Source organism: Zophobas morio, unplaced genomic scaffold (assembly GCF_036711695.1).
Source record: "Zophobas morio isolate AGI-343-1 ecotype UQ-CSIRO unplaced genomic scaffold, CSIRO_AGI_Zmor_V1 ptg000011l, whole genome shotgun sequence".
Taxonomy (NCBI): Eukaryota; Metazoa; Arthropoda; class Insecta; order Coleoptera; family Tenebrionidae; genus Zophobas; species Zophobas morio.
The window spans coordinates 2,961,790-2,974,338 of NW_026972116.1; the positions used below are offsets into that span (position 1 = coordinate 2,961,790).

Sequence of the window (12,549 nt, forward strand, 5' to 3'; positions counted from 1 at the left end):
TTGCCTCAGATGACGACCTGAAAAGCGCAGTAGAGTCGTTTTTTGAAGCGCAGACATTTTTTTTTTTATGAAATGAAACAGCTGGAGAAACGCTGGTCTAATGTATTAGTATAGATGAGAGTTAGGTAGAGAAATAATTTGTTTTGAAGCTTTGTGAGGTTTCTTTCATAGTTAGGTAGATAATATTAAAAATTGCCCTCGTAGTTAGAGAAATTATATATGAGTTTCATTTACAAAAAAAAATGTCAATCTTCGAAAGTAGGTAGTTTAAGTTCTTATATCTAGGTATAATTAATATTCCTACGTGCATTCTTATATGAATTTTGCATGATCTATTAATTTATTTATTGTTTTAGGTCGGCATTTAATTATTGCATTTAATTTGTGCACTTTTGTTTTTATTTGTAAAATTGAAGAATTCCGTAAATAAATAAACTAAACATACAACCCTAATAGAAGTGGTACCAGTTCAAATAATTTACATACTAATAATAATAATTGATAACGCTTGGATTGGGAAAATAAAATTGCTGCTCCTTAGACGCTTGAGATGGAATCGTTACAGTAAAGGCTGGCGCTGACTCATGTCTGTAGCCCTATATGGTAAAGGCACTATGGAGAGAACCTCAAGTGGCCTTTCGACAAAGTGGAGTCTACTTCGGAGCGACCGTTGAAGATTTTAGTCGTGGACCAGGTTATTTGTTCTCCCTCCAGCCGCCACATGATGGATAACTACATCGAAAATGTGTTGGGGCTCAAAAAAAATCAATCAACGACCACGAAAACTGCGGTAGCCCCGTACTTGGAACCTATTCGCGTTTAGCTAGGTTAAACATTGAGGTCTTATAGTAGAATAGGCACTTACGTATTTGTTTTCGGTTCCAATTCAAAATAAATAACGAATATTGTCAATAAATTAGTGTATTTGCATAAAAAAATCCAGGTAATACTCTTTTTTTCTGGAGTCTTCCCCAAAAAAAGGCCTCAAAAAGTTGGCTCACCTTTTTTACTTCTCGCTGCAAAACCGTGCACCTATGTGACGATGATCTTACTCGCAGTATTGCGCTTATCTTCTATAGTCTATACATTAAAACAAATAGGTATTATATGTAGGTAATATTCTATAATTTTTTTTGTGTTTGTCTACGACATGCAACCTTTTTTAATAACACTATACATTTTTTTAGATATTTTTGTAGAGCTTATTCTTCTGAGTTCATTAATATATCATACTTTAATCTTCCATATTCCGCCACTGTCTATGATTCGAACGCATTATGTTACGAAAACACACTTTCTTAATTTGTTTATATTCGGTCTGGAATGCACTTTTCGTCTACACATGATAGGAAGCGGATTAACAATTGGTTCAAAAATATGAATGTATTGATAAAGGGCAACACTATGCCTGTATTTCTGGTGAGTTTTCTCATTTGAAAATGTGCCGGTCAACATTATTTCACGAAGGACATATATGTCAGTTCCAACACATGCAGTTTAATCAATAAAAAAATGTAGATAATAGCAGTAACAGTGTAAGAAACAAAAAACCCTATGCCATATTCGAAAGTGCGAAAGGAACTCCGCTTATACTAGCATAAGAGTTTGTTGTACAATTTCAATTTTTTGCGAACTTTTGAATGCCTCTGGGAAAATCTCGAGGGTCGATTCAAAAAGAACAAGTACAGGAGTATGTTATTTTATAAAATTTGAATCCTACGTACCATGAAAAATTTTGATGGAATGTCATCACCAACGCGCGGAATTGTATCTCATACGCTAGATCCAGTGCTGTCGCGGCAATAGTTTGATTACAAATATATTTTTCTTTTGGAGTATATCAACATAATATAACATTTCAAGATCACAAATCTGTGGTCCTGTGGTTGAAAAATTAAAAAGGGCATCGAGAATTATTATTTGAAGGAATATAATAGGAGTAATATAGAAGTAGTTTTTTAACAAGGTGTAAAGACTTTTAGCGACGCACTGCCTACGACCTTGTGGACCAGATCAAAGCGTCCCCGCTACTCGCCGTAAAACACACATTACTTCAACAGGGGGATTGCAGCGTGAGATAGAATCCCGCGTACTGGTCATCACATTTTTGGTAGGGATCATTAGGCAAATTTTGGTTAGTGTTTTACCATCTACACGATATTAACATACATATAAAATTTGACAACAAACGGTCCGTCAGATAGACAGACAGACTGACAGACCGACAGACGGAAACGGGAGACTTATTTTTTCTTACTCTTGATTACAGTTATGATCGGGAAGTGAAAAGAAAACTTTTGCATAAAATTAGCTAAAACGATTCGAGGCGAGACAAGCTCTATCTAAATAAATTGAGACCATTTTTTTTAAATGAACATTCATTATCAACTCGATTAGGTTTTACTCCTTTAAAAACAATTTAGAAATAAAAGTAAAAATTAAAAAAACATAAATATTCTTATCGGATTCCACTTTTGTGTCACGCCACATTTTATAATTATTATCAATTGCTTGCTCAGTGTGTCAACGTTATTCCTTCACCTGATTCCACTTGAAAAAAACAAATAAGCGCTATATGTTATATATTATACAAGACTATATAGATGAATTTTAACGAATTTTTAACGGTCAGTAAATAGTTCAACAAAAACTAGCAGCAATAAGTAACTGAAATTTACTCTTTACGACATGGAATAAAATTAGAATGTATTACGAACGCCACCGACAACACGATTGATAGACCTAAAACCATATTTAAGGACATGAATGCTATGGAAACACTGTTTGTTGGTCCGTCAAACTGTTCATTAAAAATACGTGAATTTGTCATGAAAAATATTCAGGGTAAGTATAAAATTATAATATGTGACGAATTTTAGTTCCCCTTATTTTTCAGAACAATATAACTATTATGTTCATGACCTTGGAGGTAAGTCGAACAAGTACAGTGTCAGTTAAAAAATATTAACTTTTAGATCCCCGTGTTAAAAACTGGTATATGCTTGCTACACCGATACCAACTGTGATTATTATAATAATTTATTTGTTTCTGATTTATAAATTTTTACCACAGTTAATGAGACAAAGAAAGCAGTACAAACTGACTACTTTGGTACGCTTTTATAACTTATTTCAAATAATTTCTTGTACATTATTGGTATATCAGGTAAAATATATTTAAGCGAGCGTCTTTTTTTCGATGTGACTTTTATCTCTTCAGCTGGCTACACCATTGTCAAATCCCTCGTATGTATGGAAATGTGAAAGGTTTGAATATTCTAGAAATCCACTAGCACTGAAAAGAGTCTCACTGAGTTATTACTTTTACTTAATAAAAGTTGCTGAAATGGTCGAAACAGTGTTCTTCATGTTGAGAAAAAAAAACAATCAGGTGTCTAGTTTGCATGTGTATCACCATGTGACAACATTAATAACTGCGTGGATTTCTGGCAAATATTTTTCAGGTGAGATACTTATATACAAATACCAAAATTTTATTTTTGTTAATATTAGGAGGTATGGTGGCCTTTTGTATGATATTGAATTCATTTGTTCATATTTTGATGTATAGTTATTACTTTCTATCATCGTTGGGACTTCACTGGCAGAAATATATCGCAAAATGGAAACCAGCAATTACCATGTTGCAAATGGTAAAAAGATTTATGTCTTATATTTTTGAAAACATTTTGTGTTTTAGATTCAATTAATCACACTGGTTGTCCATGCATCGCAAGTGCTCTACTTTGATGATTGTAACTTACCACGCATATTCTTTTATTTTTATGCTTTGAATGTTACTATTATCTTTTTTATGTTTAAAAACTTCTTTAAAGAAAATTATTTCCAAAACACCCTGAAAAAGGTTTCGTGATAAAAAGGTTTGTTGGGCTATGTCAAGTGAGATCGCTATATTATATAGGCTCATGTATACAAGTAGGTACACAGTTTTAAATAAACGAATTGTTTATGTAATGTTTATTGTTTATTTTTCTTTAATTAATACTTGAAACATACATATATCTTGTGCGAAGTTTAATCCTTTGATCTTTGCTGAAATAAATCAGTTCTCATTGTTTTGACGGTCAACATCAAAAAACTTTTTCTGTAATATATGTGTAAAACAAGGACCGCGGAACCTTAGTAGATAAAGATACACAGCGGTTACATTATTCCAAAAACATTTTGTCGATATTTGCACTTATCATTTAATATCATAATATCCGTTTCATATGTACCTCATAACATTTTATTAGAGTTACTAATGCTGCATCCAATGAGACGGAAAATGGGTAACTGATAAGATTTATTAATTGAGTACGTATTCTATAAGACAGTAGTTCTCAAACTGTGGAGCACGGCCTTCTAGGGGGCGTCCTAGTTTGACATGGGGATGAGTAACACAAAGCATCGGTTATGTTTTTTTATTGATTTATTAAAATATAATTAAAACGAAAATATTAAAATAAAACATTCCTCGGGCATAGATCTAATGCCTAATATGTGTTTGCTTTAAAGTACGCAGCCTTCCCAGGTTTCTATGAATTTTTTTCTACTTAAAATCTCTTTCTATATTTACATTTTAGAGCAGCCACAGTGGAAAACAAATAATTTCGCAAAAGTAAGAAGTGGGAAACCGGCGCAGTATCCGAAGAGGCTTTGCTTTAAACAGAGAATAAAATACAGTATAATTGCAAGACAATTCAGTCCAGAAACTTGTGAAAAAATTAATAACAAAATTTAGTTCTTCTGGGCCACTTGAAGAAAGATTTATTATCAGTTCATCTTCTTGTTTTAGGGTTAGGCCGATTGGTGTACCTAATGTTAAATGAATTCCTTACTCATTTCCATTCACACAATGTAATCTCTTTTTATGTGAAAAATTAGTACACAAGTTCTTTAAATGACCCTTTAATGCCTCAAAAAATAAGTGCACTAATTTTTCAAATATGTGTACTAAGTAGAAGAGTTTCATTAAAAATAACTTGTTATAGAATTGTTCCGCATAGTTATGATCGTTTCATTTTTCAAAGCATTCGGTTGTACAGATTCAAAATTAAATTACAAAATGTTATACAATTGTGATTTTTTTTAATCTGGATTTCTCGGGTAAAATCTCAGATATATCACAGATTCTTAAACTACAGCAGTAGGACTATGTTATTTTATACAATTTAAAACCCATTTACTACGTACAATTTTGAGGTTACGTCATCAGATTGTTGGTGGGGATGATTAGACAAACTCTGACTAGCGTTTTACTATCTACTTACATGATATTCGTAATACTCATATAAAGTTTGACAACAATCGGTCGGATAGTTGCGAAAGATTATCTTTACAAAAATTGACATAGACGGCGGACGGACGGATGGACGGATAGACAGACGTAAACGGGAGGCCTATGTTTTTGTACTCTAGGGGTCATAACACATCGAGAAAATGTGAAAGTAGGCAATCAGTACAATATTTCTTTAGCTTACGCTCGGGAAATAAGAAAAAACAAACGGCCAAGTTTGGCACCGAGCGTGCGACTGCAGGTCTGCGTGCCCATATCTAAGCCACTCTCAGGCTTACATCCCGTGTTAGTGGTAAAATGTTATTTATTATACTTTGTAAATTCTTTTGAGAAAGTTTGGACGTTTAGGGAAAAAACTCAAAACCAATTCGTACATCACAAGTAAAGATGTTCGTGAATAAAAAATTAGTCGAAAGTTGCTTCGACAGAACTTCCCTCGCACCTAAAGTACAACGAAACATATCCAGCATTTACGAAAGATTATAAAGTTTGATGTTGCAAATTTTATTTTTTTATGAGAACCCAATAAGCTGAAATAAACATATGTATGTAATCTTAAAGAAAGTGTAAAGAAGCGTGCTACGCGTATGTTTCAAATAAGTTTTTACTTTACACAATTTTGTGATGACGTCATCAATATTTTTGCAAGGACACGTATATCAATTTGGATTGGTGCAGTATAATACTAAAAATAACAGTTGTGTATAGATTCATTAATTGACTGATTTAACTGATTTATTAAACAAAATAAATTGACTCATTTAAATTTTTGTTATATCATTTTTAGTTTGTATAGATCCGTTGTAAGATTTTTATTCCTTTATTCATTTTAACCACCTGTATAAGCAAATCTAAAAAATATTACTGCAATGATAAATCACAAGTAAAAAATCATCATATTTTGCACATTTTAGGTACAATTTATTCGGCAAAATTTTGAGAAGATGTCCTCAATTTTTTGGGGGGCGAATAAAAAGTATATGTATTTTGATTACCATGCTTACGATAATTTCAAAACGTCTAAAGCATTTGGTTTTGCAGTTCCTAATTTATTAATCAATAAAATATCACACCTTTAAAACATATGCAAGATTCCAAAGCATTCGATTTTGCAGATTCAAAATTAAGTTGTAAAATTTTGTTTTATAATTTTAATTTTTTTTTCTAAAAATCTGGACGCTTCGGGTAAAAACTCAACACGGAATCATAAACTACAGGACTACGTTATTTTATGCAATTTAAAACCTATTTACTATGCACAATTTTGAGGTGACGTCATCATATTAGTGGTACAGATGATTAGACAAAGTTTTACCATCTACATGATATTCATAATACGCATATAAAATTTAATAACAATCGGTGCAGTAGTTTTAGAGATGACCTGTCTAATAAAAATCCGAACAGACGGCAGATTCGTACTCTAGGGGTTATGAAAGGTCGAGAAAACGTAAAAGTAGAGAGTCGGTCAACGGACTCGATTACAATACTTCGCTTACGCTTGGGAAACGATTTGTTTTAATTGTTTTAAAATAGGTTATATACAGCGTGTTACTGAAAGGTACGCACAAAATAAAATCGCCAATTGGTCTCGAACTATGTGTGCTAAAAGTAAAAAAATTGGTCGAAAGTTATTTCGACAGGACTTCCCTCGTTCCTGAAGTGCAGTGCCATAAATCCCACTTCTTTGAAAAGTTAAAGAATTTGATTTTGCAAATTTGTATTCAATAAAACAAATACAAAAGTATGCTATTTTATAAAATTATTATATTATATTCACACATTTGAAAAAAATCTTCCGAATGAGTTTTTACAATTCAGGATTTATTTAATTTTGCTACAGAAAATCTCCCATCCACCTGTAGTTCAACCTTAGTGAACTGATCTGCTTCTTTACGTCACTTCCTTCTGTTTTACGGTTTATCTCTTTAAATATCATTGATGTAGGTAGTTTCTTAAAAGTTATAACTCTGTTCTCTTGTAACGTCAAAGGCAATATTTATTTAGTCAGTGGGCAGTAAGAAAAGTTCAAAATGGTGAAAAGAAGAGGGTTTCTAAACAATAAAAATAAAATAAAAGAAATAGAAATACAGCTGATATAAAAAAAAGCAGGACAAATGACAGTGACATGAACGTCATATTCCCGTTGCTTTTCATTGATCTATGAGAACCCGATTTGTTCATCTTTTCCCGTTTCTTGTGAAACCAGCTGTAGGAGTGGAACAGAAGATTCAGCAAGAAGAAATTCATTTACTTACGGTACAATACAAATCTGATACAATTTTGAGAATATAAAAAATTTTAAGTTGTGGCGATTCCAAACTATTGTTAAAAAGGGCCAAGAGGTATAAAGGCAATAAGAAGTATAAAAGTAAAATTAAGAATTTCGTTAAGTAGGTACAGTCATGCTCACATAAATCCCGTACAATGACAATCTGAATTTCAATCCATACTATGTATTGATTTTGACATAACGTAAAAATGGGGTTGTAAAGGATTTATGTTAGCATAACTGTACCTATTCAGTCTTGGTCATTTGGTTTTCAGAGAGAAAAAAAAAATGTAAATTCAATATTTTAGGATGAAACATACAACGTCAATTCGAAAACTGAATTCTGAGCGATGATCAAATAGATCTATAAATTGTCGATTATAAAGGAGGAAGTTCTATTGAATATGACAAAGAATCGGTATCTTCACACAAAAAGTTGTTGATCCTATTCCTGATTTTAAACTGAAGTAAAATGAACAGTAGAAGCAATGCGAACAGTTTACACGAACGTATTTTCCGTATATGTACAGTTTGATTTGAGAATGAAAAAACTATTCGCTTAATGGTCTATATGGCGGCACAATAACACGTCGGTAAGCAGAGAAAGATAAGTGGTCTCGTGGTCTAGTGGTTAGGATGCTTGCCCGGAGAGCGAGCGGCGTGAGGTCGAATCCCACCGAGGCACAACATTTTTCTCTGCTTACCTACAGTCTAAATTTCTGTACCGATCAAAAGCACTTATTGGTGACCTATTCAAAACGATTTGCTGCCATTTTAAGCGCTATGCTCTTAAGCAAATGCGACCTTCTAGATTTCCACCAGGGAGGAAATACGAATTTATATTTTAAAGGTTTTGTATAAGGAAATGTGTTTCGTTACAAGCCGATTTTCGTACCAAATCCATATCAGCATGAACTTTTTCAGGAAAATAACATTATGATAGTAAATATCGACAACTGTTACACATTATTAGTATTGTTGGGTGTTTTGCATTTTTTAGTCGTGGGGCTTCTCGTGAATAACCTGCATTTTTTTTAACATTAAGTAAATGATATTGACATTGGACAGCAAATATACCTATAAAATACTGCTTTGATTCAAGGGTGTGCATTAAAAATATAAACAGGTAGCCAACAAAACTATTGTAAATTTTTATTAGAAAATTAGTGATCAATTAATAAAAACTAATACAAAATCAGTCTTATGTCGTTTTTGCTATACCAAGTGCTATATACTAAACAAATTGATTTTCAACCTATTCATGTGCTACAAAATTAGTTAACGTATTAATGGATCACAAGGCATAATACACTAAAAATGAGTATTAATCAAATGAGTATAACCGTTAAGTACAACTACACTAAATATAAATAAATCAGTTTAACGTAAGTATATAATTGTTAAATCTATACAAAACAATGATGTTAGTTAATACTTTAACAATTACGATTTTTGTTGTAATTACAAAATTAAGCAAAAGAATTCTTTTACCCTAACAAGTGTTAACATTCCGGTAGAATCCTGCAAGAAGAATATTCCAAGGGTTTTGCATTTTTGTCACAGAATCGGTCAGGAAGCGCCATCTCTTGTCCATCGACACACATTACACTACGGCGTTTCATTGGAGTTTCATTCTGAAAACAGGTTTATTTATCGTTATTTTGTAGAAAATTATTTATATCTCAGTAAGTTGTTGCAGCAACTCACTGTTTGGCACTGAACTGGTTTTTAAACCGAATGGTGGCGCTACTACATAATAAAAATAATTACCTACAAAAACAGCTGAAAAAAAATTGTATCGAGGATGGTTGTCTATAAATACTCTAAACAAAAGCTCACCGAGTAAAATAAATTAGTACACACCATTACTATTTATCATGTAATTACCTTTTTCAAAAACTGTTTTTCTAATGTACCTAATTAACAATTAATTTTCATGAGAGTTTTTTAGTTTTTCATACTATCTATTGGCCTTAAAAATGTATTAAAAAACTAGACAATTTACGGATGAGATGACTTTCCTATTTCTGTACAAATTATCTTGCTCAATACTTAACAATCTACAAAAAATAACTTAGCTGTAAGTTTTTATTATAGCTGCAATCGCTGAGTATGTTACTTTAGTTTAAAAAAGAGGCAACACACAAAATGAGAAAAACTGTTTAAGAATACACTACTAATAGCAAATATTGGATTATAGGAGCTATATAGTAAAAGATATAGGAGGAGTACTTTTTTGTGATCTTTTTGCATGAAGAGAAAAACTAACGCAATCAGACAAATTCTTAATTTAACGATCATCAAAGAAGTACTGTAACTTTTAGAAGTATGGTTTCCAAAATAGGATTGAATATTTTTTTTTACACAATTAACTAATTTATATCATTAATGCTTTCATAGATATCAACTGTGGAAAATGATAATTTTATCAAAATGTACTTACACTACTATAGGATTGTAAGATAGGTTTGTACTTAACATGTGTTTCTCTTCATATTTTTTATATTTGGGGTGTAAAAGCATGCAGTTAAGAGTTTCATGCTAATTTGGAGCTCGTAAAAATATATATTTTCCAGAAACTGGGAAATAGCCTATGTCCTTTCACACGCCTACTAATGGCCTGCGGTGCAGGGGTGCAGGTGGTCCAGCGACTTACACTTGAGCGAAACAAATCTGAGATTATCGCAGTCGCAGGCGAAAACAGAAACCACATGTGTGACCCAAAAAAAATAGACCAGATTGGGGTTGATTGGTTGGCTGTGTTTCTTTCGAGAGGGTGTAACTAAAAAGGCCTGGATAAAGATTTCAGTTTTAAAACCGACGCGTACCGATTAAGACGAATTTAACAGTTCCGTGTTACGGTTGATCGAAAAGTGTTGAGGTGAGTGTTATCACTGAGTTATCGGTTCTTGAGGGTGTGGTGATGTGAGCGAGATTTCACAAAGGTGTAATCCGTACTGCTAATCATCATAAAATCTAATTGGTTAATCTGCAATAATTCGGTGAGTCCGTTCCTTATCATTACTGCTGTATTTGACCTGATTATTGATAAGTGGTACCGAGTCAGTTGTCGAATAATGTTAACAGAACTTGAGAGAAATTGAGAATATAATAATTGATGAAATGGGCCTTGACATGTCGAGCTAATTTAATTAGCTGTCCACCTTTCTGTGTTACCTAGCTGGCAACTCGGGGTAGTATCTGGGGCCGGTGAGGGCGCGTATTTTTCCCCCTTGCCATTGCACAGTCCGGTACTACCCGTTTTTGTGTGAACTATCTGTTTCTGCGGATAGCCTCCCGTTTGTGGCGGGGGAAGTGTCTGTTTGTGGCGGACAGAGTTGTCAGTCGGACATCTCGCGCGCCTTCCCTTGATGTCCCTGCACTCTTTGATACTACACCTGGGATAGTAACTGGAGCGGGGGCGTCGTGCGCCGTTTTCCCTTCGCCCCATTGCACGACTCAGTACTAGTCGCCATTGTCGATAGCGAGGGTGAGTACTTCGCGCGCTATTCCCTTAGTACTCATTGCACACTCCGTATCAGACGATAGAGACCGTTTTGACTCCAACCTCTTGGACAGAGCTCATTGCAGAATAATTTGTGAAGTAAATCAGTCTTATGCAGATCATAATAAAATGGTACTGAACTTGTTGATTATCAATTAATTAAAAAGACACGGACTCGCTGGTAATAAATATCACTGAAGTAGCAGATTGCATCTGGCAATCTTGGGGATCGATGGCTCACACCCCCCTTTGCATTTTTGCAGGTCGAGTAATTGTTGATAAAACCGATTCACCTCGACACCGGCCTAACTGACAAGGAAATAATTGTGATTATCCAGATATCATCTCTGACGACTTAAAAGTGAGTTTATGATTTAATTATGTTCAATCCTGACATTTTAGTAAAGTTAGAAATGAAAAAAAAGGTAACGCCCATTTGTTAATGTTTAAAAAAAAAAATGTTTCCATCGTAATAATAATTTTTCCTCTCCTACAGGATAAAAATTTCTGAAAAAAAAGGACAATTTTGTTATCTTTCAGGGGCGGCCGGTCCCGGGGGGTACAAGGGCACGTGCCCTCCCAAAATTACAACGGCTCAAACACATTGGATATAGCAAAATAGTAATTTTCAATATTAAAAAATTAACCGGAAATTTGTAGCATTATTATCAAAACTAATTTTTTTTTTATCTCGCTCCACTTGTATAAAATGTATCAAAACTTACTTCCACTTACATCTAAAGGTATGTGACTTGGATATATGATATGTTATTTCCATTGAAATGCTGATAAAATCCGGGCACAGAGGCCGAATCATAGCCGATTTAGATGTTTTGTTTACACCGTTGCCATGGAAACTACACGTCGTAGCCGCCTGATATGCGCCTGATACAACTCGACTGGGGTCCGTTCCGACCGTGCTCGGGAGGATTGAGTTACTATCGCGGGTTTTAATTTTCATTCTGCGCGAACACGTATGATAAATATTCTTGGATAATCTTCTCGGTAATACAGACATTCGGAAACAACTACACACCGCTTGTATTAATAATATTCGGGCACATAACGCAAGGGTCGACAAAAATCGCCATATATTACGCCGATTGATAATGTGCATACAATTTTGTGGAGTGTTTGAATTTGCTTTACGTGGACATGACGAAAGTAGGGATTCACAAAATCCAGGTATATTTCGAAGTCTGATTGATTTTATGGCTGAATTGGACTTTATCAGATCATTTGAAAGAAGCATCGGTTTTTAAAGGAACGCCTAAAACTATCCAAAATTAACTTTTAGATGCCATGAACGTAAAATTTTGACCGAAAGCGAAAAGGTATGTGGAGAAATCCTTTTTTATTTTTATTGAATGTATTTTTGTATTTATTTCTGTCACGCAATTTCGTCTATTAATATTGGTAATAACAACCTGTTTTATATCTTCATATTTAACTCATCGATCAAATTGTGTCCCC

General features: G+C 33.6%; 2 protein-coding genes across 3 annotated transcripts in view; one reads left to right on the top strand and one right to left on the bottom strand.

Moving 5' to 3' along the window:
* Positions 1–2,567: 2,567 nt before the first annotated feature.
* Positions 2,568–3,938, top strand: LOC135127411 (very long chain fatty acid elongase AAEL008004-like). The gene is made up of 6 exons (XM_064053850.1): positions 2,568–2,844; positions 2,897–2,929; positions 2,976–3,166; positions 3,221–3,464; positions 3,514–3,653; positions 3,701–3,938. The coding sequence occupies exons 1-6, from the start codon at positions 2,763–2,765 to the stop codon at positions 3,872–3,874; spliced, it is 864 nt and encodes a 287-aa protein (XP_063909920.1). The 5' UTR covers positions 2,568–2,762; the 3' UTR covers positions 3,875–3,938.
* Positions 3,939–8,698: 4,760 nt separating this feature from the next.
* Positions 8,699–12,549, bottom strand: part of LOC135126679 (A disintegrin and metalloproteinase with thrombospondin motifs 7) — a 175,381-nt gene continuing 171,530 nt past the window's right edge. For both annotated transcript variants that reach the window (XM_064052748.1, XM_064052747.1), the window contains one exon: positions 8,699–9,205. In XM_064052748.1, the coding sequence (XP_063908818.1) occupies positions 9,074–9,205 (132 nt within the window). In that variant the 3' untranslated portion in view covers positions 8,699–9,073. The remainder of the gene's footprint in view (positions 9,206–12,549) is intronic.

Coding starts and splice junctions, on each gene's coding strand:
- LOC135127411 (XM_064053850.1), top strand. CDS start 2,763: ATGAATGCTATGGAAACACTGTTTGTTGGTCCGTCAAACTGTTCATTA. Junction 2,930..2,975: donor TTATGTTCATGACCTTGGAG/GTAAGTCGAACA, acceptor ATTAACTTTTAG/ATCCCCGTGTTAAAAACTGG. Junction 3,465..3,513: donor TTCTGGCAAATATTTTTCAG/GTGAGATACTTA, acceptor TGTTAATATTAG/GAGGTATGGTGGCCTTTTGT.